The sequence below is a fragment of the Phycodurus eques genome, chromosome 7 (genome assembly GCF_024500275.1).
Source record: "Phycodurus eques isolate BA_2022a chromosome 7, UOR_Pequ_1.1, whole genome shotgun sequence".
In the NCBI taxonomy this organism is placed as follows: Eukaryota; Metazoa; Chordata; class Actinopteri; order Syngnathiformes; family Syngnathidae; genus Phycodurus; species Phycodurus eques.
Window position 1 is genome coordinate 7,122,426 of NC_084531.1, and position 27,600 is coordinate 7,150,025.

The 27,600-nt window shown below is 41.7% G+C and overlaps 2 protein-coding genes across 5 annotated transcripts in view; one reads left to right on the plus strand and one right to left on the minus strand.

Annotated features, from left to right (window-relative positions):
- Positions 1 to 1,411: 1,411 nt before the first annotated feature.
- On the minus strand, positions 1,412 to 14,486 carry si:ch211-11n16.2 (zinc finger FYVE domain-containing protein 1). Of its 2 annotated transcripts, XM_061681453.1 has the most exons (12): positions 14,277 to 14,486; positions 12,843 to 13,124; positions 12,270 to 12,492; positions 10,859 to 11,076; positions 10,624 to 10,730; positions 6,630 to 6,738; positions 6,414 to 6,511; positions 6,232 to 6,349; positions 5,220 to 5,390; positions 3,755 to 3,947; positions 2,744 to 2,842; positions 1,412 to 2,598 (listed from the first exon to the last, which is right to left on the minus strand). In XM_061681453.1, the coding sequence occupies exons 1-12, from the start codon at positions 14,391 to 14,393 to the stop codon at positions 2,366 to 2,368; spliced, it is 1,968 nt and encodes a 655-aa protein (XP_061537437.1). In that variant the 5' UTR covers positions 14,394 to 14,486; the 3' UTR covers positions 1,412 to 2,365. The 2 variants fall into 2 exon arrangements, with proteins under 2 accessions (XP_061537437.1, XP_061537438.1); XM_061681454.1 differs by lacking the exons at positions 12,270 to 12,492; positions 14,277 to 14,486 and having other exon boundaries at positions 12,843 to 12,924.
- A 2,190-nt stretch (positions 14,487 to 16,676) lies between these two features.
- dpf1 (double PHD fingers 1) overlaps positions 16,677 to 27,600 on the plus strand; it is a 49,040-nt gene continuing 38,116 nt past the window's right edge. For 2 of the 3 annotated variants that reach the window (XM_061682501.1, XM_061682502.1), the window contains exon 1: positions 16,733 to 16,804. In XM_061682501.1, the coding sequence (XP_061538485.1) occupies positions 16,773 to 16,804 (32 nt within the window). In that variant the 5' untranslated portion in view covers positions 16,733 to 16,772. Of the gene's footprint in view, positions 16,805 to 27,600 lie in introns of all 3 variants that reach the window. The other variant, XM_061682503.1, reaches the window with a different exon arrangement.

A 27,600-nucleotide genomic window follows, 5' to 3' on the forward strand; every position in this document is an offset into this window, starting at 1 on the left:
ATAATACATTCTTTCTCCAATATTATCTTGTGATTTGATAATTTGAGTTATTGGAGGCAAGCCTCATTGTTAGCTTCTTTGGGATGATTACTTTTCAGGTTTTTTTTTTTTTGTGCACATCCATGCATCATGTACAACCCCAATTGTGCTGCCTGAAGAGCTCAGAGAGAATTGTGGCAAGGCACATATCTGGCCAAGGTTACAAAAACATTCTGCTGCACTTAAGGTTCCTAAGAGCACAATGGCCTCCATAATCCTTAAATGGAAGACGTTTGGGACGACCAAAACCCTTCCTAGAGCTGGCCGTCCGGCCAAACTGAACAATCGGGGGAGAAGAGAGGTAAAGAAGAACCCAAAGATGACTGTGGCTGAGCTCCAGAGAGGCAGTCGGGAGAAAGTTCTAGAAAGTCAAGCATCACTGCAACCCTCCACCAGTCGGGGCTTTATGGCAGAGTGGCCCGATGGAAGCCTCTCCTCAGTGCACATGAAAGCCTGCATGGAGTTTGCTGGAAAAAAAAAACACCTGAAGGACTCCAAGATGGTGAGAAATAAGATTATCTGGTCTGATGAGACCAAGATAGAACTTTTTGCTTTGTAAATTGTATATTATCAGTGAAAGCTCTTTTATAGTTGGGATGCATTGTGTGTGTGGCATAACACAAACTGTCAAAATTACCAACTATTACGACGTCAATACGTGATACATTTTAGCTTAAAGCTGTAGTTGTTATTGATCTTGTTTAGACTCTGTTCACATAAATAACTGACAGATAGCAGTCAAGTTGCATAATTAAGTATTTCTGTACTTGCAAGTAGTGGACGTCATCCTCACAGAAAGAACCCTGCTGGGATTCACCCAGGACATTGGACAGTTGGCGACATCAACTCACTAGCGAGAAAATATTTCTATTCTTGTGGCGCCCCCATGTGTAACATATTGAGCATTACACCCATGACCCAGCAAGCAATAATACAATAGTCGACCGTGTTGACTTAAGACTCCTCCAGATCAGTTGTGGTGGCTCTTCTGAGCCTGGATAACAGGAAATTATCTCTCTGAAGATTACACGATTATTAGATGACTGTCTTGCACAGTTATGAGAAAGAGACAACATATGCATAGATATGCTGTACTTACATATACTCACAGGTGGGTAGAGTAGCCAAATATTGTACTCAAGTCAGAGTACTGTTACTTTAATATGACTCAAGTAAAAGTAAAAAGTAGTCATCCAAATATTTACTTGAGTAAGAAAGTACTCAATGAAAAAACTACTCAAATAGAGAGTAACTTGTAACTTCTGATTTTTTATTTTTTTATTTTTATTTTTTTTTATGGGAGTCGACAGACACCTGCCACCATTTAAATTTTTAACTGGCCAAAAACCAACAACTCATGCATTGGGCCCGACAGAAACATTATTTGCTTTATTCACTTCAATGACTTCATTGTGTGTGTGCGTGCGGCACTATAGGATAGGGCTAATGTTGCCATATCCACTACCAAAACAACAATAGTACTGCAAGATGATTTCTCAAGTTAGAAGTGGGCTGAAATGTCCAAGTTTGGGCAGTCACAATTTAAGAGCTGTTTTTTGGAGTCTGGAAAGTAAACACACACACTTAATGAGTCAATTGAAGAATCAGAATAACCAAATGTTCCAGTCTGGTGAGTCTCAGCGAGAGGTCACTTGCTCAGAAGGGTATTTCACATATTGGAATGTTGACTATCAACAGACGTTACATACTGTATATTTTCCCATAGTGTGCCTGCAAGCTTAAGAGTGATATGTGAATCTGGAATTCGATACCAACCTCACTTCTTTGTGTATACAGGGTGATCTCAAACACTTATTGCAAAGAGACACATGCACAGACAAACATTGTCATGGGTATTACACAAAATCACCCTTTTTTGAAAGGTGCCTTAAACTGTGTTTACCTCCATCAATCCTCTTAACGTTCAAGGTAATCAATGTCAGGCAGATGTTTAATGAATTAACAATAAAATCCCCTCCAATGATTTGGAACCTCGTGAGATCAAATGTGAACGTTTGCAAAAGAGATTACTACTACAGTGGTTGAAAATCTTCCACTGGTTCATTTGTTCTCCACTTTTGTTCCACAGGTCACTTAGTGCAGGGCTTCCAGCTGTTGTCATATTTTAGAGGAGACAACTCAAAGCAGCTGAAACCTGTAGTAAAGACGACTACTGATCTCTGATCAGTTTTGCTACTACATGACGCAGAATCAGATGCTGGAGGCAGAAGAGATAAAAATCCGATCTTCGGCTGGCACCTGATAGCAAGCCTTCTTTGGAACAGTAGACTGTCATTTAATTTGATTTGAGACTGACAGCCGTAGTTTAGAGCATATCGGTGCTCGCGTTGCAGTTGTCACACACTCGCACTGGGTGGTCCCAGCCTCTTGAGGGTACAGGCTTCATATGTGTGGAGCATGGGCCGCACACCCCCTGACCACAGGCTCTGCAGTGGTGCTTGGACATGACTGGAGTGAAGACTTTCGAGCACTGGTGGCACTGGGTGATGTCCTGGTCGGGCACCCAGTAGTCTGGTCGAGCCACATCCTTGACAAAGCCTACACAGAGCCACGTGGGAAATATTGTATGTAGGTTACTTCATTCATACTTTTAGTGTTAATATACAAATATGCTCTAATATTTGAAATAGCAAGTATTTTGAAAAATGTAATGATTACTGTTACTTGACTTGAAGAAACTCACAGAGTGGGTAGTCCACAGCGGTGCTGACGATGTCTAAGGTGGACTGAGCCACCTCCGCCACCCTGCGAGCGATGAGACCACGAGGCTCCGCTTTACACACTATATGAAAAGATGGGGGCAAAGTAAAATACACACACACACAAAACAGCTTTCAATCATATTTATAGCTCAGCAGCAAACAGACTTATAATCACCACTTAAATAATATAAATGTCCGAAGAGAAATATTTTAGAAATAAATATTTAAGATGTAACAAAGATACAATAATAGTAAATGTGTATGTGTTGTGTTTTATTTGAAAATACTGATCAAGGGTGTACTGTGGGTATTTTGCTACTAACCTCTTGATGATATTATGGACCGTAGATGATGAAATCCCTAAATTCCTTTCAATTGTACGCTGAGGAACATTGTCTTTAAACTGTTCGACTATTTTCTCACGCACTTGTTCACAAAGAGGTGAACCTCGCCCCCATCTTTGCTTTGAGCAATTCAGGGAAGCTCCTTTTATACCCAATCATGGCACCCACCTGTTCCCAATTAGCTTGTTCACCTGTGGAATGTTCCAAACAGGTGTTTGATGAGCATTCCTCAACTTTGTCTTTTTTGCCACCTGTCACAGGTTTTTTGGAACATGTTGCAGCCATAAAATTCCAAGTTAATGATTATTTGCTAAAAACAATAAAGTTCATCAGTTTGAACATTAAATATCTTGTCTTTGTAGTGTATTCAATTAAATACAGGTTGAACATGATTTGCAAATCATTGTATTCTGTTTTTATTTATGCTTAACACAACGTCCCAACTTCATTGGAATTGGGGTTGTATTAGAGACACGTCTTATGCAGTACAGTTCTGTAATGTTCTCAATAAACATGAAAAAAGTGGAATGCAAATGAACTTTATCAATAATTGCAAATACTAAAAACAAACAAATGGCTCAAAAACTGTCCTTTGTAACTGCAACTTTTATTTACCTACAAAACTATCAACACCCGTTCATGTCTTACCCTGAATGCTGGTTTCGGGTGGTCCTCCCTGACGGTAGCAGGCCATACACACCCTGACAGGGCTGCTGCCCCACCCCCTCTCTGGCACTGGCATCCTATGGCTGGAACACAGGTGGCAGAAACCCTCGCCACATGACCGACAGTGGTGCTTACGCTCCGCCTCCTCAAACGCTTTGTGACAGCCATGACAAGCCTAACGGGCACAAAGGCGAAGGAGGACAGTACAACTGTTAAGGAACACTGCTGCTCAATCAGCCTGGGTTGTATGGCATCAACTGTCACTGTTAAGATGGGTTGAAACACACAGTTTATAATCAAAAAGGGGGGTGGGGGGGGGGGAAATAAACAGTTTTACTGATATTAAAGACACACTGTCTTATTACTTAGAAATGTGCCTGTAATTTCATTCATGACCTTAAATCATCTCTACCCTGACAACTATGGATGACTACAAGTGTCAAAATTAAATAAATAAATACACCATGAAATAATCAGTTTAAGATATGCAGTAGCACAGTGGACGGCTGGTTACCACATCTGCCTGACAGTTCTGTTTGCATGTTCTCCCCGTGCCTGGGTGGGTTTTTTCCGGGCACTCCGGTTTCCTCCCACATCTCAAAAACATGCATGGTAGGTTGATTGAAGACTCTAAATTGCCCATAGGCGTGAATGTGAGTGCGAATGGTTGTTTGTTTCTATGTGCCCTGCGATTGGCTGACGACTGGTTCAGGTTGTACCCCACCTCCCGCCCGAAGATAGTTGGGATAGGCTCCAGCAGCCTGCGACCCTAGTGAGGAGAAGCGGTTAAGAAAATGGATGGATGGATGGATGGAAGATATGCAGTACAAGTACAGTGATTTAATTTGTTTTGTGACCAACCTTGTGAAACTCATATATCAAACCTCAATGAAATTGAAATGCCATTAATCCGTTCCAGCCTCCAAAACGGTTTGACTTGTTCGATAAACAGCTCAATCAATCAATCAAATTTTATGGATATAGCAGTTTTCATACGTTAAAAGATGCAACCCAGAGTGCTTCACAGACAATTAAAATAGCGGGAAATATACAAAAATAAATATATATATATATATATATCACCCGTCCCATCTGGATCGATTTGAATACTGTGTAATGTACCTGGGCTTGAACTTGAAGCAAAAGTATAATCATTGCAATACTTTTTGTATCGGTTTTACTAGTGTGGAATTACTCTACAATATTCACTCATCCATCCTAAGGCAATCTACAGCAGTGATACCTCTCTCAACCAGTAGAAAATGTTGTGAACACCCGATTATACATAAAAAATAAATACCGACATATACCGTGAAACTGTTAGAATTTTGAAAAATGTTGTGATACACATTTTTGGTCATAACGCCCAGCACTACCTTATGGTACAAATGGCAATTGTCTTTCTACAACTTAAAATTAAATACTATAAAATTTGTACTGCACTTACAGTAATCTCTGTGTTGGGTCTCCAGTACGGCGGCGCCACCTGGTCAGTGACCCAGGCGGCGACAGCTTTGGTGGGGCCGGTGCTGTACTCGGAAACTGACTGGATCACGTAGTTCATCCCATCCAGGACCCTCTGGGCCGCATTCTGGTGGTTGGTAAGGAAGGTGTCCGACTGGAAGGAGACAGCATGTGGAAGACAAAGGTTCAGGTTTACAGGCATGTGTAAAATAGGGAGCGCTGATTATCGACTACAGTAATGCCTGCTATATCCCGATGTAGACTTTGCGGCAGCCACGTATTGTTTTTATTGAATTTTATTCTTCTGCAGAGCTGTAAATACTCCGCTCTGAAGTCCTAAGGGAGAGAGTTCCTTTCCTGTGGTACGCAAAAATGCAGTGTACCAAACAGCCACTGCCAATGTGAGTATTAACAATCCCCTTCGCTTTCACTCAAGTATTATATCTTCACTGGGAAATAATACAAAACACTGTCTTTAAAATGTACATACAGTACATATTTGTATTCGTTTTGTTTTTTTTGGTTTAGTATGTGCTTAAAGGGTGTGGGAGGGGAATATAGGATAAAGCTATATAAACTAGCCAAATGCATTTGTGTGTGAGTGAGCGGGGGAGGAGGTATCCATTATTCACAGATTTTCACTTTTCAAAGCAGTTTTTGGAACATAACCCCGCGGAAGAAGGAGAATTACCTTACCTCTGAAATATCGTGTTATTTTTTGCTGAAAATGTTTTACTCAGCAAAGAAGAATCATTTTCAAGTTTGACCTTTCATGAACTTCAGTTATCTTGGCTGTCTTGGGACCGATCCTTTTCAATGGTTTTGTTAAAAAAAATATGAGTTGAACTGTTTTATCAAGTGTCACCATTCGCCAATACATTTTTTACTACAAGGCTACTTTTACAGAAATCCTTGGAGGACAGAAAATTGTAAAAGGGTTTAAAGTGTTTTAAAATCCCATCTTGCATTACATGAAGAAACTATGGAGTACTTACACCCTCCCAAACGTGTTTGACCTCAGAACGCACCACACTGCTCTCAGGGTCCTGGTTCCCTACCCAATACTGTCTGCTGCGGTAGATGACGCCACAGCTGGCACACTCTAACACATAGCTAAGAAGGAAGCAGACAATCAACAAAAAGGAGTGGATGAAGAGAAATGAAAACGGGAACCTACCCCGACCAGGCAAACTTGGCAAGACCAAACCATGTGTTGTCCGAGGACGCAGAGGTTTTAGGCATAACTGTCACCTCTCTGCCACCTTCATAGCACCTCTGGCGAAATGACACAAGAATCCGATTAAAATCTAAACCATTTAATATAATCAAAACAAGATTCCGTTCAGTTCATCTAAACTGGCTTAAAGATATAGATGTCGGGAGCTGATCATACCTTACAGATAAGGACTTTGTTGTTGTACTGGTGTGCATACTGGCATAGTCCATCTGCCATGTGCGGGACCCTGTCTCGTAGATGGTTCATTCCATTCTTGCAGCGAATACTGGAGGCCACACAAAACACCACATGATTCAGACCAACACAGCAGTTTTTTGTTTTACACTCGAGCTATTCTTCAAGTCAGCTAGTGCAAGGGCCACATACATAACAACACTGTATGTGCTCAAACTACGTAATTGATTGATTTTAATAGAGATAAATAACAAACATAATAGAAACACTTCCAAGTATGATGTAGTGCAGTTCTACACCACTAGAAACTACTAACACACTGATAAACATGTAAAATCTCTGATATGTTACTCATGATGATGTGATTATGAATTTATTCACATGATGAACCAAAGTATAACCAAAGTGCACCAAGATTTCAACATGTTTAACAGTGGCTAACTTATCTTTACACCTTCAGGCCATCTAGTCATTCTTTTTTGCAAGTGTAGTCAAAAAGCTTTCAAGATGGTGACAGACCCTAGAACAGATTAGTGCTACAGTGTTATATTGCAGTTTACCTATTGTGGATTCAGTGCACTGAGGATTTTTTTTTCATATTCTTATTGTGCATAATTTGTTACATTGCAGGATTTTGAGTGCATGTTGTCATTGTTTTGGGTGGTAAAATAAAAACTTCCTGGCCTAAAACAGTGAAACGGTAAAAAAAGAAAAAAAAATTCATTAAAGCTCATATAACAAGGAATACAAGGCACATAGTGTACAGTATTACCGTTCATTAATATATGTTTAAGAATTTAAAAGGTATTTAAGAGTATAGCGTTAGAATATGGTAGAGGTTAACAGGCGTGTGGGGAAGATTAATAAGAGTCTGGGGAGCTTCATACAGCTTTAAAATGTTTAAATAAAAAAAATTAAAAAAATAAAAATTAAAAAAAAAGTGGTCACTGCTTTGGGGATTTCACCTATTGGTGTATTGCCTGGAACCAAACCCCCACAATAAAGGAGAGATTACTGTAATTCCATTGTTTCCATCCTTTTTTCCCTAAAAACACACTGGAGGTAGACCGGCATTCTGGAACACATTGTGCTCCACCTAATTGGTACCACTGTAAACATTTTCGGGTTTCTTGTTTCTCAGTGCACCTCTGGTTACAAATTACAAATGTAGAGAAGAAACCCAAAACTGAAGAGTAGAAATATATGCAATTACATGTAATGCTTGATCAATGCAATAAGATAATTGAATAATGTAACATTCAACATATTCCAATCATTTTGCTTCTTTGAAAATAATGTAGCAGGGTTGGCACTGAGTCATAAAACCTCTTAGCAAATGTGGCTAAACACTACAAAAATCTCCTTGCCAAACTTGTGTGTAGTTAGCCATAACATCACATATGTTTATGTGGCTAAACCTTTAGCCACACTTAGCTAGTCCTCTTCACTGTGAAGCCGGTAAGCCTTAACATCCATCCATCCATCCATCCATTTTCTGAGCCGCTTCTCCTCACTAGGGTCGCGGGCGTGCTGGAGCCTATCCCAGCTGTCATCGGGCAGGAGGCGGGGTGCACCCTGAACTGGTTGCCAGCCAATCGCAGTAAGCTTTAACAATGTGCACCCAATTAAAACTGCCTAGTCATCAATCAGGAGTAAGGCTGAACAATTTTGGAAAATACTCTTAATTCTGAGGTGTTTTTTTTTAGGGCGGTAGGTTCTTTTAAACAAATACTGCGATTGCGATTTAGCATGCGATTTTTAGGGAGGAAGTTTGTTATCTTCAGTAAACACAAAAAAGAAATTACTCTATAGTATGACCAACACAACAGAACTAATGTGAATTCCAGTATACACTGACCGTCGACACTTCAAACACACGTCGCGGTAATAAATATGCATGCTTCAATTTGGCGCCAAGCGGCAAATTGAAGCATCTTGTCTTCCCTGATGCGCCGCTCCCTGCAGCTGGTGGGAAAGCCCGTGAGGCGGACTGCTTATAGCCAGCAGTGGCTGAACAGCGGATTGAAGCATTTTACGAAGCGAAGGGAAAACTAAACCATTAACACCGTTTATACAAGGCAGAATGAGCACGCTCACTTTAACTTTTATCAGGAAAGGGTTTTGAGTTTTGACGCAGGCAATTTTGATTCGCCAGGGTGGCAAACGTGAGCAATATTCGCATCGCCACATCCTGTGTCAATTAGTCATTGGTGAGGTAGCGAACGCGAAGCCTGATGTAGGTTCTAACAAATGTCTTGTGGTCGATCCTTTAAACAGTGCTACAGGTAAATAATCAAATACTGAAATAAATAATCATAACCTCTTTTCTCATACTATTTCATGTTAAAATATTTTCAGTCCAAGGAAAATAGGAAATGGTCTCATTGTTCCAAATTTTTGGAAGGGACATGATGTCCAGTAGTTGAGCTATATTGTTTAATTCTGGTAAATTACTAAATTTAAGTGTCCATCCCCAAAAAGTCTAGCACAACCTGTGATCCATATACTGTATATAGAGTGGTTGTAAAAAGTCTGCACACTGTGGTGTCTTCTTTATATTAATGTTGTCTTTTCATGAACCAAGAAAGATGCACATCCTTGCTCCTTTATTAACTTCCGCATGTTGACAACAATGAATTGGAATGAAAAGTCATTGCGTTGTGAAAGGACCACATGAACCAACGAAAACATGAGACCACACCGCGCAAGTAGCGAACAATCAGTCACCGTTTACATTCCATAGGCTACTTGCTGCTTCTGTTGTGCCGCAGCTTTAATGCTTTCTACTTTGAAAGCGGGAACGAAATAAAGGTCTTATAAGCACATAACACAATCATTTTAAACGTTCAAAAACATCACGGGTATTGACTTTTATAAAACTATTTCAACTTGCCTTATTTGAACTTTTATTAATCTTTTGATTTCATATAACTATTGTGCATTTGTAGCTGTACGCGTCAAGGCCAATCCTAGGCATAAAGGAATATAGCAAATTGGGTCACCTGCTGCACGGAATTGAGCCAAGTGCAGATTCCCACGATTAGACAGCTGGCCAATTATGAAAACTTATCAATGCACACAGTTGGAATTTTAACCCTGCACACAGCCAATTATAGGTTTAGATTGAGTCACCAAGACAAAAAAAAATAAAAATAAAAAATACATCCTGTCAACATCTAGTTAGACCATCGGTAAAAACAAGATTCCCACACAGGTGCAGGGCCTAATTACATTTTTTTTATCAGTAGCAGTGGGAAAACAAAAGCAAAATACAAAGTCCTGTTCAACTTACACTGGTAAACAAGTCCAGGCATGATGTCAATCCTACTAATAATCAAGAGAGACGCCTATTGTCCCGAAAAACATAATTTCATGTATGAAAGTCTGTAGTCAGCTCACCGTAAGTCCGTGTTCTCCCAGGGGACGCTCAAAAATGTATTTATGATTAAAAAAAAAATTGAATAAATTGTTTTGCTATATGTCACTCGTCTGTCTCTTGTTGGATTTAGGCAATCTTGTGGCTTCAAAACACTTCGTAAAATTTTGATCTTAGAAGAAACTTAGACACATTTTTGACACAGGAAAAAATTCGAGTATTGATTAAAGTGTTGGACACAGAGTACATGGTCCCAGTTAGTCTGTCCTCAGCATTTGCCCAACTCAACACAACAACCACAGGACAATGTGATGGAACAAGTGTGCACACTTGTCCCACTACATTGTCTCAGTTGTTTATTTTTACTGCCCCTCTCTAAAAGATTTTAAGTCGTACAGGTTAAAGGTCATATTAATGGTGGAAAAACTTTGGACTGGTCTTGGTCTCTTTTTTTTTTTTTAATCACAAAAACCTGGCATTTGAACAGGGATGTTTGTACTTTTTCTATCCACTGTATGGCTTTATAGACCTGTTTGACAATTGTACAAGGAGAGTCTTGAAATGGTTTCTTCCAGGAAGGAAAAGTCATGACCGACTTACTTGCAACTCAGGCAAAGAGCAGAGCAGGTAAAGTACTCATCTGGGAAGAACGTGTACAGATTCAGCTTTCCATCTGACAGGTCACCACAGAACCGTTCACTGAGGGCCTAAGTACACATACATTGAAAAACATAACATTGCTGAGAATAGAGGAAAACAACAAATAACTGGGAATACATGTGGTACTGTTTGTGTTTGTTGGATCTGTATTATTACACCAACGTGCACTTCTTACTTCCAAAGCGTGGAACACTATGCCAGGGTGGCGGGGCGAACGTGTGTGAGTGTTTTGCACTTGCTGTCTGAGGGCTTCCAGCAGTCCGCTGTAGTCAGTCGGAGGCGTGACAGTTTGAGTACCAATGTACTGTACCGAGCTGAAGGCATCAGTCCCCAAGCCCAGGTCATGAAACCGCCTCTGGAGCTGCATGTCAGCATGACCAGCTACCTTTGAATCTTAACCACACGACAACATATGATGTCAGTACAATTACGCTTAATAGAGCACACACCAAGGTTGAACTGTTAACAGAAGTGGACATTTTTCTTATAGTGTTCACTTGTTCATCCATATATTCCAGGGCACTTCCTGGTTGAACATGGAGGGTGTAAGACAACAAGGTCATTCCGTTTTTCATTCTAAGGTAGAGGAACACTGTCATAACTTAAACGTCAAAAACAAACAAAGAATAAGTGAATAATTGTGGCGCGCTGTACTCCATTTGTGTCTCTTACGGAGCAGGCTATTTCCTGGTTAATGGAGGAGAATGACATAACACATTCGGAATACACAGGACTGTGCAATTCAACTAAAATTGTGCATTTTTATCTGGATTTGTTCCAAAATGTCATGGGTTCTTCCTTGGCAGAGGTAATAATATTCAGTTTTGATGAACATTATTGCAATACAGATGAACTGCATTATAAAAGCAGTCAGCTTGAAGTACCGGTATTTCTTAGGCTGTGTTCACGCTGCAGGTCAATTCCAATTTTTTTTGCCCAATGTGACAAGTATCTGATATTTTTCATGTCCATGTGAACAGTACAACTGCGATTTTTTTATATCTGACCCAAACCTCTTTCATATGTGGATATAAATCGAATATGTATCCGACGCAAATGCAATATGGACGCTCACGGGGCGCTCATCAAACCTAAACGTCATCAAAATGTGACAAAAACAACTGTTTTCACAATTGTTCGACAAAACAGACGTGCCACAAAAGCAATGGCAGAAAAGGAGCGGAAAACAATCAGTGGCGAAAAGAAGATGCTTTACAACTGATTAATATAAGAAAACGTTGGCTGCGGTTGCACAAAAAGTTTGAAATTTGAAAATGACAAATGTGTCATGCCAAGACCTACGCGAGGGGCCATATTTATTTCCGTAAACACAACAACTCGTGTTTGCATGCATGTGCAAGGTGACGTCCTGTTTTGTGAGCATGCACCTGACGCCACACTCATTCCGTCCACAGTAGAAGTCACAGTGTTTTTTTTTTTTAACATGAACGACTAAATAAAAAGGTCACACTTTTTAACAAAAAATAATTGAATTGGGCTTCATGCCCCACAGTGTGAACGTAGCCATATATTATGCCTTTCCAATGTATCTTAATAGTGGAAATAAAATATGTCTAACTGTTTACCATGGCCCAGCAGCTGTGTGTGTGTCGTCTCCTGAAAGACAATAACAGCAGGCCCAAGACACGAGAGGGGCACGTCCAGACCGCAGCGGCTGGACAGGGCCCTGAGTTCTGGGGTGAAGTGTTTCAAATAGGCCCCTGACGCACTGCTCAGGAACTGGAACATGTCATTGTGCAGGCGCTCTGCTCGCGTTCGATAGATTACTATATCTGACACTGCCAGGACCTGGAAGAGTGGACATGAAAGGAACTATTCTACTGATCAATTACGATGCAAGCCAAAGGACAACAACGTAAGTACAACAAAAACTGATGTAAATAACCTGAAATACTATTGATTTGGACTCTTGTGGAGGTAAATGGAGTAACCAAACTGTACAGTGTTATCGTTGTAAAGTCAGTACCTTTGATACAGCTCTTGTATTAGATCTCATTAGATTGCTCAAATGGTCATAATTTTGTGGCAGGTCTGTATATATCACCAATGAACCCTGTTTACACGTCAGTGAACTATGCCTGACAAAACTAACATTTAACATTTTGATGTAAAAGCATTAAGCACTCAGTTACAATTACCTTTAGCAGAAGCCTCATTCTCTGGTTTTGATTGGCAGCTGCTCCCAACAAGCCTTCGGTATCCAGGGCAACCAGGCTGAGGGAGGGGTCATAAGCGGCCCACACACCTACTGTACAGGAGCTAGAGGACTTGGAGGTAAAAAACACACTCTCGCCATTGAACAGGATGTGGTTCAGGGTGTGTGACTTGCCGTCCCCTGTGTTCCCAAAGATGGACACAACTTTGACACCTCCCACATCCGCACATTTGAGCCTTTCAACAAAATCCGACTCATTGCGGACCTGGAGGGAAAATAGGGAATGACGCTATTGTAAAGTTAGACTGGGACAGGACTGTACAGCTGTGGTTTCAATGAAAGCGTCGTCAATTTGAACAGTACAATCATATATACACTCCCTTCCAAAAGTATTGGAACATGAGGTCAATGATTTCATTTTGCCTCTAGATTGAAAACCTCAGAAGATGAATATTAAACAGGAAAATGACACTTCAGCTTTCACTTCAAGTTATCCATCTATCTAATAAATAGAGCTTATGTTCTACACTCAAGTTTCAGATTCGAGCAACATAACGACAGCAAAATGGACATTTGGTCTGCCAAAAAATGCAGCAAGATAATTACCCCACACTACCAAACCAACCAGAGGACATTTGTGGCAAGAAGGGGAAGGTTGAAGACCAGCCAAGTCAATCTCCAGACTTAAACCCTCTCTCTCTTTCATCTATTTTAAGTCTATCTGTTACAAGACTCGCTCCCCTAAGATGTGGTGTTTTGTTCCAAATAGTGCAATCTTGTGTATCTGACATAGATGTAAATACCCGTGGGGGGAAACAAGATGAACTGTTAATCTCTTGTACCGTATCGTGATAATGTTTTCAGAAGTCTAGATTGGTCTGGAGCTACCGTACAACATCATAATTTGTCCAAACTTTCAATTGCTGATATAAATCTCAGATCTAAGATTGAAATCCACTGTGGGTTACATTTCTTTGCTTTTGGGCCATCTGCCCCTATTCATAAAGTCGCCAAGAAAAAAAAAAAAGTTTTCCATCAGTACCATTCAGCTTCAGCAAATCAATCTGTCAACCAAAGCATTAAACAAAACCATGTGAATAGAAATTGTGAGATGGATATAGTGACATTCAGATTAGTGTAATCGCTGTCCGAAACAGAATGATCCCCGAACGGTTCGTGTGGGGACTGGATGACTCACTAGTTTCTATTTTTCAGAACAAAGTCGCTGTTAAAGACTTTCCCCGAATCGTCATAGCCACAACACAGTGCGCAGTTCAGCTTGACGGAGTGACTGTCACAAACCATAACAATCTTCAGAGGAATGTATTTGGCCAAAACCGTGCGTTTGACAAAAAACCTTGCGAGTTGTTTTCACTTTGGCTTCTTAGCTTAGCAGCTAATTGTTAGCTAACTTCACCTGCAGGTTTTCCTGTTCGTTCACCAGCAGGAAGCTCCGTACACCGTCGGCAAGCTCCTCTGCTTTCATGGGACACAGTGAGAGTTCCTCCATTGCTGTCATCATTACTTCAGACATCGTTATTGAAGGGGTTAATAATACATGTTGATGGCAAACTGAAGTTGAAGCCCGACTACTGGCGTCAATCAAAACACCAGCGCGTGGACGCTGAGGGCGAGGGGGGGAGCCAATGTGTACGCAGGCGATGACTCACTACGTCGGTTCACTTGCTAGTACATGTATGCCACCTAGGTGGCTGAAAGCAAGAATTCCAACTAAGGATTTGTCCAGATATCTGCCTGTAGGTGCACTATAGGTGTAATATTATACCTATAATCAGAGGTGTCAGAAGTACTCACACTCAGAAATACAGATACTGCAAAAATACACTGGTGTTTACCGTTTCATCTCCTTAACTTAAGTAAAAGGTTTTTTTAAAGTGCAAGTTACCATAAAAAAATGGGAACTAGTAGTGCAGGAGTTTTTGTACGTCCCTTTCACTCTGAAATCTCTCCTTGTACACCTGCATGTGTTTTTTCTTCCAGTTTTCTGTGTAGTGTGCAGACTGCTAGTTGTATACAGCAGACTGCTAGTTGAATTTCCCCTTGCGGGATTAAAATGGGTATATTAACAAAAATATGCTACAGTCACATTTGAACACTGAGTGCAAATTTGAGAGGTACTGTAGTGATAATATTTTTTTTGTGAGCGTATGTAATATGTGTAGCATTTATTTTCATATTATATTTATATCCAGGAAGTATTATCTCACACAATGTGGAGTAGTTGTTACATACAGTAAATGAAAAGTGAATGGTCTAAAAGTTGATCTAACATCTTGTTTGTGGCAGCATCATGGAGAAGAATGAGAATGATTGTCCATGATGGAGAGATGTCTGCTCAGTGATCTCTCGTCCCTCATGGACTCAAACGTCGCTGTCTTCAGTCCCAGCTTTCCCACCAGCTTTCCTAATGAGTTTATTAATCCGTTGGCTGCCCCTGGCACTGATGGTACTCCTCCAGCACACAACTGCAAAGTAAATGACATTTACTTCCACCGCCTTGTCGAAGATCTCCAAAATCTTTCTGCACACATTGAAGGATCTGAGCATCCTTAGGAATATCTGCCCATTCTCATTTTTTACACAGTCTTCATGTTGGCATTACAGTTAATTGTTCAAGTCTCGGTGGTGTGGTGAACAATTGGTTAGCAAATCTGCTTCACTGTTTTGAGGTTGTGGGTTAGAAACTCCAGATTAGAATCTGGAGTTTGTGTGGATTTTGCTTGTTCTCCCTGCCTTTGTGCGGGTTTTCCGCATGTTTCCAAAAACATGCATGGTAGGTAAATTTAAGACTCTAAATTGTTCTTATGATGTGATATTCCCACATTTCAAGATTCAAGATGCTTATTGTCACGTGCACAGTAAAAAAAAATAACAACAACAACAACAGCAACAGCAGCGTTAATAAAACGTAATTACATTAAAAAAAAAAACGTAATTACATTAACAGACAGGATAAATAAAAGAAGGTAAAGTCATAAAAAAGAATAAGGGCACTGTGAACCTGAGTTGGGGCATAAACTGCAGTGAGCGTGAGTTTGTATTACGACAGTCAGTGCCTGTGTGAGGTTTGTGGACACTTCTTCACTGTATTGTTCAAGGCACATTCTTCTGGCTAATAAGACAAATGCTTACCTGTAGATTGTAGGGGAAGTGTTTGGAGCATTTCCAAGGCCAAAATAAATGTATGTTCTCAAGTGGAAAAAAGAAGCATCATGACAACAATGTACTGCTTTTATGAAAGTGGATGCTGGTAGTTAGAGAAGAGAAGGTCCCATGCAGCCTAACTCAATCGTGAAAGTCTAAAAGAATCAATTATAGCTCTCCTCTCATTGTTCCCGTTTCATGAATAATTCAAATGTCTGTGTGTAGGATTTCATAAAAGGTTATGTAGACATAATTTCTCTTCCGTTTTTGCAGGAACATGCACCAGAGTGCCAATATCATTTTTTAAAATGGATTTCTTTCGACCCATAATCTATCAATAAACACTACAACTTTGTATGGCCATGAAATGTAAAGAGCCACAGAAAGGCACTAGCCAAATGTTCAGGAGCGTGACCCAGTCATGTAACCCACCTCGGCATCGGCAACTGTATGTGTTGCAAAATTGGGATGTGGATGGCTGGTTTTGCCCTTTCAGATCCAAGGCGGGACCGCGGCATCCTCGAACTCGCTACCCACGCCGGTACTTGTAGTGCATCGCTCCTGGACATGTTTCACGTCGACGTGCGTAAAAAACTACACTTCCCCTCCGCTGTCGCATGCGCTCCCGTCTCCCATTGGCCGGCCCTTCCAGCCGCAGCCCCAGAGAATGAATGAAATTGAAAAAGCTGCTACATTACATGTACAATACCGGGCTCCGCGGCGTTGCATTCTATCCTACTACACCAAAATGGCCACAGCGGTACAGAACCACCTCAAATCGTAAGTACAACACATTCGCTTTTTTTTTCTTTTTCTTTTTTCTTCCCCTATTGGTGAACGTTGTCAGTGTAATTACATTTCCCGTTGCACCCTCAGCACGATTGCCAGCACCTCTACGCATGCCGCGCACACAGCACAAATAGAGACGAGACAATCAAAAATGCACAAAAGTTGCCTTTCTGTGTGCTGTCGGCGCTCCGGGTTGATTGTGCGGTGTTTTCACGGAGCGGCGTGCATGCATGTCAGCGGGAACACGCAGGAATGCCGGGGGCTGGATTTGGGTGACCCGGTATGTCCCTTGCCAGTGTGGCCAGCCAAGATCACGCTCAGAGGCGGGCAGACAGTTTAGATCGCTTTACGCTACCTGCGATGGGGACAGAGTGGAAGCAGGTAGCATTGGAAGGTTGAGGCTTTACCTTCAGTGCCCGGTATTTTGGCAATACACTGGCCGAGGTTGTTTTATTACAATGAAGTCGACAATCAAAGCCTAATTGCAGCACCGCGTCTTGCATTTATATTGCAATTTACCAACGCCGTGCTCCAGGAGATGAAAGTTCCTCTGAGGCTAAATCTTTTGACGACGCCGTGTCTTTTTGTTTTGCCGTGACTGGCTGCAGCGGAATGCAGACGCCTGCTATACCCGCTTAGGCACCCGGCCAAAAAGGTGGCTGATGTGTGCTACTATCTGTCGGGGCTGCCATCCAGAGAGGTAACAGGGTGGGTGGGTGGGTGGGGGGGACGACACACACAATAGCTTCAGCACCGCCCTTTCACTCATCCGAGTTGTTTTGCTCACCGCATTTGCAAAGGTTTGTACGGGATCCTGTCTGTGTGCAGATGCAGGCATCCCTGAACGACTCTCCTGCCACGCGGCAGGACGTCTGTGGTGTGGTGCCTCCATAGCCTGTTTCGAGTTTCTCTCTCGCCCCCCCCCCCCCCCCCAAAAAAAAGAACCAAACCCGAGGTCAGAGCTGCTTCTCCTTCCTCCTCCTCCTCCTATCTGGTGGTCACTCTGTCACATCTGACCCACCGTCACGTGATGTCACGTGCATTTAAATCTGTCTGATTGACGTGGAAGATACTGTATCATTATGGTGCTGATGTGAGGGCAAGGCTGCATGGACAAAATAAGACAAGGGAGAGTGCAAGAAGAAAGTTAGTCTAGTTGCTTGAAAGAAACAAAAAAAGATCTCTATCTATGCATTTTGATTTTTCCTTCTGTACATATTTTTGTGAAGAACAAAGTGTCCATCAGGTTTACACAATTTATCAAATGACAGTACCTAGTTTCTAGGTGTGTCCTGTAGCAGGTTTAGCTTGCGGCCGAAACGGCCACCGAGCTGCTAATTCATTTCGTTTTCCGTGTCCAATGAGCTGTGTACGTGGAGTCTCCATTTGTGTGTGAAGACAAATCAGCAGAGGAGAGGTGACTCGCTCCAATCGACTGGGGACATTCCAAAAAAAATCACTCTGCTTCCTCTCTCTCTTGGATTAGAGATACAGTAATCTCACCCTCTCTCTCTTTCTCTCTCTCTCTCTCTGTGCTCTTCTGCTTCCCTCTACACTCCTCCCTTTCTCCTCCCATCACCCCTGCTCACCCTCTTCCACATTCAGGCCCTCCACCTTCATCATTTACTCCATCCATCACTCATTCTGTATCCCTCTTTATCCTGATATTTCCAAATTTCCTGATTGTTGCGCTCCTTTTTTTCCACCATGGTCTCACCCACAACCCCCCCACCCCCCATCAAACTTCTTTGCATGTTGAGTCTTGTCATTTTAGCAGGACCTCGTTTACTGTCCATCCCAAATACTGCGGGTAATATTCACTACAATTTTTTAAATAATTTGTAAATAAATTCTCTCATATCTTTAATTCCTGTGTAGCTTCATGGGTGTGTTTATGGTATTATCAGGATTGTTTTTGTTTTTTTTGCCCTGCCTGCCTAGCTAAACTGAGTGAATAAATGAGTTACCTGTGTGTGCAAACAGCCCCCATGTAATGGCTGAATCGCAGCCTGAGCAGCCAGTTCTACATCTTCATTTTCCCTTACAATCTCCCCGTCATTCCTTCACTTGCTCATCTGTAGACACGTGCACATGCACACTCTCTCCTGTTCCTACTCTCTATTCATAAGGGAGCAAGTCTAAGGTCTGATGTTTTTTAAGGGTATTTCTTTTTCAAAATTATTCCTTTCATCATCTCTTTATTTGGATTCTACTTCAGCTTTATTTTGTATTTTTTGAAGACAGGATGGAGAAAGACCATGAGAGAGGGATAGAGAGAAAGAGAGTATTTTTAGCTCTATGACCTATTTCTCCAGTGCTACCTAACTGATAGTCAGTTAACTCCACTGCCTTGCTTTGGGACCTTAAGTGATTTCCATCCAGGAATTTGCAGTTCAAACTAGTTGTCGAAATTGAGAGGTATGCTTGTAGAAGAAGAGAGTCACGAGCTGCTAAAATCTATCCAATTTTTATATGAATCCCAATGTTTGTGTGGGTCCAGTGCACCTTCCGATCAAGAGTTCTCAAGGGTGGAGTCAACACCAACACTGCTTCTCTCTGCAGCTTTTAAACAGGGATGCAGACAGGGGAGGAGTTCCTGGTGATGGTGGTGTGTTTTCTGAGGGTGGGAGGGGGTGAAACTAAGAAATCACCACCAACACACTCACATGCGCACACTGGGCCAGAAACAGGGATAAGGAGTCAATCGCCATTATAACAGGCCAAGTGCAGTGGCAATAAATCTCACCTGAAGGAGCTGCTCAGAGGCAGATTGCCTTACCCCGATGCACTGCCCCTAATACACACTGCAGCTATAGCTATGCGCTGTATACACCCACACAGAAAGACCAGATATGCATGCATGCATGGGGCTACACTCAGCAATGTGACTGTTCATGCACGTGTGCACACACAAAAAGAGGCACACGCAAGTGTGCACATAAAGGGAAAGGAACTTTCTTTTTTTACGGTTTTTATTTATTTATTTTTTACACAGATTCAAGACCAACGCACCCACAAATGGGAGCTACACAACACTGTAATTAAAATGTTCAAACTGTGGTCGTGTTAAAATATGACACAAATACACACTCAAAATACATTGTATGTCCTTTTCGTAGGCCTCCCATATGCTGCACTAAAACTAGAAAGTCATTTCACATACTGCAAGAGTTGTATATATTAATGGGCAAGAGAGAGAGAGAAAGAGCAGTCATTTCAGTGAGCGAGAAAGTGGAGGACAGTGGAAAAGAAATTGAATTGAGGGTGGTGGGGAGGAGGAGTGCTGGTGGATTGGTACGAGTGATATTGCATAGTTTAATCTGTTGAGTTCAGCCATGGAAGGGCTGAGTTGGGGGAGGGGAAGAACAGTACAGAAGGCCGCCTGATATTACTTCTTGACTGCAAACACACTAGCACCGCATACACGCAAAGCTCCTTAGGCCAGGATTTGCCAATACGAGTGGACTTTTTGTGCAAGTGCACAGATGGACAAGAGTGGGTGAAACAGGTGTGTAGACTTGACAGAATTGGCACAAGTGTTTTGCAAGCTTTCAAATAATGCCTTTACACATGCCCATATACAAAGCATCTCACCAGGATGTGATAAACCTGCTAAAGGCTTGCGCTCTGCCCTCTGTTTTCATGAAGACACCTACTATACATCACAAAATCCACTAACACTCCTGTTCTTATTTCACAAACCACAATTGAAGAGCTACGATCTCGGCATTGTTGTTTTTACTGTCTATGCACTAATTTGGGTTGGGTGAGTGATTCCCTAATATTTCTCATGAGCAGCTCCAATGATCGTGTTCTACCGCTAGGAGGAGCTCTGTGTTCCCCTTTCGCAACCTAATAAGTGTTAATTGCTCTAACCGGGAAATACAGTTGGCAGTGTGTCATGCAGAGAAAGGGAGGATGAAACATTGGACTGGGCTGAAGCAGACTGCTTCTGCTGGACAGGAAATCGCAGTTCGCCCATAAAATTAGACAATAGCTTCCTCTGGGTGGGCCTGGTGGAGTGACTAGTTTAAAATATTTAAACAATAAATGATAAATGATAAAATATTAGAAACACCTCTCAGTATGATGCTTTGGAGTTCAACAACACTACAAACTACAACCGCAACAATAAACTTATTGGAAAATGAATACGTCCAGCAACTCTCATTTAAAAATGAGTTATTTTATTGGCTCTCGTTAGGTTCTGCAAATGCACTGAATGAAGTGTGTGTGCATGGTCTACAGTACATGTCAAGGACACACGGTATACAGTATGCATTGAAGAGTAAACGGCTGAGTGTTAATTGTTTCTGTCTGGACATTTTTGTTGTCAGTTAATTACTGCAAGGCTGAATGTATTTGTAATCACACTTTAGAGTTTCTGTATACAATTATCCAAATTAATCCTGAAAATAGAAAATAAATAATTAAAATACAGAAAAAAAGACATTTCAGTTTTTTGGTTCTTTTTTGCATGAATGAATGTGGTTGTGGCATTTCTTCCTAAAATCTGTAGTCTGATGACTAGTTTAGTTTCTGGATGAGGCTCACTGTGGTGTGTGCGCTCAGCATCCTGCATGACCAGCTGGAGAAGAGAAGCGCTGCTGTGAATATAAACTGTTTAGCCTAGCACAGGTGTGGGGAAAAAAGGGCCAGCAAAATAGGTAAAAAAGCTAAATATGTTGCGTGAAAACCACAAACTTCAGTAAATCAATCAAGGGATTAAAGCAACAATACATTTTTAAAATATGACCGTAAAATAACAGCTTCAAAACATATGATGATACAGTATACTTCCTCATAATAAGGATAATTAGCATTTTTGTCATTGTAATGGCTGTCGCTAAGGTTGTCGCCTGTTGTGTCGGCAAACCAGCCAGGACTCCTCTCATTGCTGCAGAGATTGCACAAACTTTACCATACACTAAAATGGCCATACGGTATTTATTTCATGTCATGACAACAACAGTAGCACAGAAAGTTGTATTAGCATTGCTATTAACATGTATTTCATTTTACTACCCACGTTATATTTGCTTCTATTTCCTTCTGATTCTTCTTCTTTTCCTTTCGGCTTGTCCCGTTAGGTGTCGCCACGGTGTGTCATCGTTTCCATGTAAGCCTATCTCCTGCAACCTCCTCTCTAACACCAACTGCACTCACTACATCCATCAACCTTCTCTTTGGTCTTCCTTTAGCACTCTTGCCTGGCAGCTCTATCGTCATCATCCTTCTACCAATATACTCACTCTCGCTCCTCCAGATATGTCCAAAGCATCAAAGTCTGCTCTCTCTAACTTTGTCTCCAAAACATCTAACCTTGGCTTTCCCTCTGATGAGCTCATTTCTAATTTTATCCCAACCTGGTCACTCCGAGAGCGAACCTCAACATTTTCATTTCCGCCACCTCCAGCTCTGCTTCCTGTTGTCTCTTCAGTGCCACTGTCTCTAATCCGTACATCATGGCTGGCCTCACCGCTGTCTTGTAAACTTTGCTCTTCATCCTAGCAGAGACTCTTTTGTCACACAACACACCTGACATCTTCCTCCACCCGTTCCAACCTGCTTGGACCCGTTTCTTCACTTCCTTACCACACTCACCATTGCTCTGGACGGTTGACCCCAAGTATTTAAAGTCCTCCACCCTTGCTATCTCTTCTCCCTATAGCCTCACTCTTCCCCACCACCCCTCTCATTCATGCACATATATTCTGTCTTACTTCGGCTAATCTTCATTCCTCTGCTTTCCAGTGCATGCCTCCATCTTTCTAACTGTTCCTCCACCTGCTCCCTGCTTTCACTGCACATCACAATGTCGTCTGCGAACATCATGGTCCACGGGGATTCCAGTCTAACCTCATCTGTCAGCTTATCCATCACCACTGCAAACAGGAAGGGGCTCAGGGCTGATCCCTGATGCAGTCCCACCTCCACCTTAATCTCCTCTGTCACACCTACAGCACACCTCACCACTGTTCTCCTGTCCTCGTACATATCCTGTACTATTCTAACATACTTCTCTGCCACTCCAGACATCCGCATGCAGGACCACAGTTCATCTCTGGGTACTCTGTCATAGGCTTTCTCTAGATCTACAAAGACACAATGTAGCTCCTTCTGACCTTCTCTGTCCGTCTCCATCAACACCCTCAAATAATACATCTGTGCTACTCTTTCTAGGTATGAAACCAGACTGTTGCTCGCAATTACTCACCTCAGTCCTGAGTCTAACCTCCACTACACCTTCGCATAACTCCGTTGTGCGGCTCATCATCTTTCTTCCTCTCGTTCCCACAGATCTGCACATCATCCTTGTTCTTAAAAATGGACACCAGCACACTTTTCCTCCATTCCTCAGGCATCTCATCTCACCCGCTAGAATTCTGTTGAACAACCTGGTCAAAAACTCCACAGCCTGCCTCTCTAACTTCCCCCTTACTAATCATTGCCATTTCCTGGTCCACCACACTTGCCTCTTCTCCTCTTCCTTCCCTCTCATTTTTCTTATTCATCAACTCCTCAAAGTATTCTTGTGTATCTATGCACACTCCTGGCACCAGTCAACACTTTTCTATCTCTATCCTTAATCACCCTAACCTGCTTTATATCCTTCCCATTTCTATCCCTCTGTCTGGCCAAACTATATAGAACTTTCTCTCCTTCCTTAGTATCCAACCATGGCATACATGCCTCTTGTTTGGCCTCTGCCACCTGTACTTTCACCCTACATCGCATCTCCATGTGTTCTTGTCTCCTCTCCTCGGTCCTCTCAGTGTCCCACTTCTTCTGAGCTAACCTCTTTCCTTGTATGATTTCCTGTACTTTGAGGTTCCACCACCAAGTCTCCTTCTTCCTACCAGAAGGTACTCAAAGTACGCTGCTGCCTGTCTCTCTGATCACCTTGGCTGTTGGGGTCCAGTGTTGTGGGAGCTCCTCCTGTCCACCGAGAGTCTGTCACAGCTCTTCTCTAAAAGCTGCACAACACTCTTCCTTTCTCAGCTGCCTTTGTCTTCTTAATCTTCCTCCCCACCACCAGAGTCATCTTACACACCACCATCCTATGCTGTCTAGCCACACTCTCTCTACCACTACCTTACAATCAGTAAACTCCTTCAGATTACATCGTCTGCACAAGATGTAATCCACCTGCGTGCTTCTACCGCCACTCTTCCATTGTTCTTCCCACTTCTGGAAGAAAGTGTTAACCACAGCCATTTCCATTCTTTTTCCCATCTACACCTTGCTAAAATAATTTTAACCGTGTGCCTAAACTTCTAGCCTAACTCCCGTTCCACCTGCTCTCCTGGACACACAATATATCAACCTTTCTCCTAATCATCATGTCAACCAACTCCAGAGCTTTTCCTGTCATAGTCAAAACATTCAAAGTTCCCAGATTCAGTTCTGGGCTCTGTGCTTTCCTCTTCTCTTTCTGCCTAATAACCTCCTTTCCACCTCTCGTTCGTCTTCGATCCAGAGTAGCTGAATTTCCACCGTCGTCCTGCAGGTTAACAGCGCCGGTGGTGGACGTCGTTAGCCAGGGCCACGACTGGTCTGGTGTGGAATTCTTTGGATCAACGCTCATATTTGTTTGGCAAAGTTAAGACAGATGCCCTTCCTGATGCAACCCTCTGCATTTATCCCGGCTTGAGATATGGCCTACAATTTGCACTGGCTTGTGCCCGCCATAGGGCTGCATTATTTCCTTCTGATTGAGTTTAGTCAAATATTGACTGGTCGTTGGACATGAATTCTCAAAAAGAAACACGGTCATAAAAGGTTGTGCCCGGTGGGGAATGTCAATCCAGATTATTTCAACTAATAAGTCATAAAACGTTTTTGTTTCGTGTTGATTTGTTGCAAATATGTACTAACTTACTCGACCAGCTTGTCAAAAAAGGTGTGCTAGTGTACAATTGGCTTAAAACATTAACCTAACATTATGCATGGTAGCGTTTTGAACTCTCCAGTCTTGTGCCACTTTAGCAGTGTATTTTTCCCAAAAATCTTTATCACATTTTAAATTTAATTTATTTAATTTAATTTTTAATTTAAGTATTCTTGATACACTTTCATGCAGAAAAATAAACAAAATATTTACTGATAATCAGATCACCAGAAAGCAATTTACAACTATTTTTTCCAACCGCTGCTGAATGACTGCTGCTCGATACTGCACTGCTGACCATTTGCACCTGAATGATGGGTTTCATGGTGCCTGTAATGTGTTTCCAAGCCTTTTTTTTAATGATGGGATAAAAGATAAAAAAGTGCTATCTGTGAGTGATGTCCTTGCCGAAAAATGAGCATTTCACAGGGGATCGTGCTCCCATCCTTTCTTTTTGTCCATCATCTGTCACTCTTCTCCATCTCCTTTGCCCTTGCCTGTCTATATTCTACCCATCCATTCCTTCTTTGTTTTAATCAAATCGCCTTCCTTTAAGGCATTTCCCTCTCAGCTCCCGCTTCTTTGGCTCCTTCTGCCTTCAATCTCGCAAACAGTCATGCAGCTTCCCTCTCTCAATATTATAAAACAGGGCGCACCTAAGTTGATGGAAGCTATTTTCCCCAGCTGTCAACTTACAATATTATCAAGGAACTTATTTCAGTAGCTCTATGGACAGCAGGGAGAAAAGTGATGGAGGGTAGAGGATTTGAAGTGAGAGGGTGTTTAGGGAGGTGGTGGATGGGGAGCGCTTTGGTGGCCTGTTTTACATTTTGAATGTGTTCCTTTTTTTCCACTCAGTCACTCTCGCTCCCTGGTATTTTACTTTGGTCACCAGTGAAGCTTTAAATGCCAAGTCTTCTATTCATTGTTGCCCCCCCCCCCTGAAAATATTACAAAAATTGCTGTTTACTTATAGGTATATTTGTATCTATGAGGATAATTATTGGCTTTAATTGCTCATTTGTTTGAACAGGCCTCTATCATGTGCCATTCTTCTCATTTGCTTGAGACTACTGGGATCATCATTGGCACAGCATTAAAATAGTGAAGCAAGCTCTTAAAAGTGTCCTACACTGCAATGAGATCCTCAAATGCTCATACGCACAACCAAGAGCAGCCGTGTAAAAATGCATTCTCTTCAACAGACAGTGAACAGCTCATTTGCAGTGACATATTAACAAACATGGGCACGTTTTGCCCCACATATTGTTGCCCCGATCACATCCTTTAAATGTCACATTCCCAGTGTTGGCCAGAGAGGTTGCAGGATTAGCTCAGTAGTTTTTAAAGATGCAACACACACATATATACACACACACACACACACACACACTGTCAGCATCTGCTCTGCTACGTCTGATAGTTGAATGTGTCCACATTTTGAATAATAATATTTACACAAGGGATGTGTCCCTTCCTCCATATTTTCCTTTCTCAGAGAAATGGATCTTCTCAGACCTTTTAACCACAAACACCATTTTTGTTATCTTCTCCAAGTGAGGATGTCAGGCTATACTAGTTGCCCTACATTTTATAATTCTATGAAATATTATGTTTACTGCTGTGCTTTTCTTGACAGTAAATGGATAGACCTTCACTTGACTTAATGTACGCTCTGTACGACACATTCAGCAATAGAAGAACAATCACAGTCTCCCCTCCATGCATCCATCCGTCCATAGATTTTCAATACACACTAAGGATGCATGTGAGCCCGAGCCCATACCAGCTGACTTTCGGCGAGAAGTGTTTTTTTGGAATGTGGATGGATCCTGAAGTACCTGGAGAAACACATGCAAATTCTACACAGAAAGAGCAACGCTGAGATTCGAACCCCAGAACTGTGTGGCAGATGTGCTCACCACTAGTCCATTGTGCTGCCCAATCACAATCTTTACTTGGAAAATTCCACAAGTATGTTATCATCCTGAACTCAAAAACTGAAAAGCTCCACATAAAGCACAGCTATAATCAGCTCGTTTCCATGCTAGGCATTTCTGAAAGAGAATGAAATAGACAATAACAATAAGGGGAATTGCAAGTTTGAGTGTTTCTTTTGTCTCATAATACAGGCTGCTTGGTGTTCTCCATCTGTAATTTCTAGTTTTTGTAAATATGTGTATTTTACAAAAAAAATTTGTAATATCAAAGAGACACATCTCTTGTCCTCCTGACAGCCTGTTACTGTATCTCCCAGTGCCACAAAAAAAATCTTGTCATTAAAAGACATCACAAGACAGCATAAAAACAACCCTAATTCAATAAAACCATAAGGGTCATTTAGAATCGTGGGCCCAAAACCATATTTGTTTCAGTTAAAACAGAAAATACATTCCTGTAATTGTTAAAAGTAGCAAAAATAGTAGGGTGGTTGATGTCGTAAGACTGAAGAATTAGGGTGAAAACAGAAGGGTGTTCAGGGGGAGGGGAACAGTTCCATCATTACTCAAATAAATACAACCTTTCCTGTAACCACATTTGTATCCACATATGGACCAACATTTGAAGGGTTGTGTTATGAAACAGATTTTAGTGTTTGCATAACAAATAAACCAACCAACCCTTTGCATTACACTTGTGCACTTGCATATTGATTTCATTAGATAGGGTAGGCATACCTAATAAAGTGTATGGTGACTTTTCTATTGATTTTGGAGCATAAGTTCAACAAACCTGTTTAAGTAGTAGTAGTAACAGTTGGTTCACTCAGGCTTTGACTTTGCTTGTGTGTCATGTATCTAGTGTGTGTAGAGTAGAGTGACCTTGGCGTCTGCACTCAGCAGGAAGACACAAGAGAAATGATTAACTGTAAAGACAAAGAGGGAGGTGTGAATGT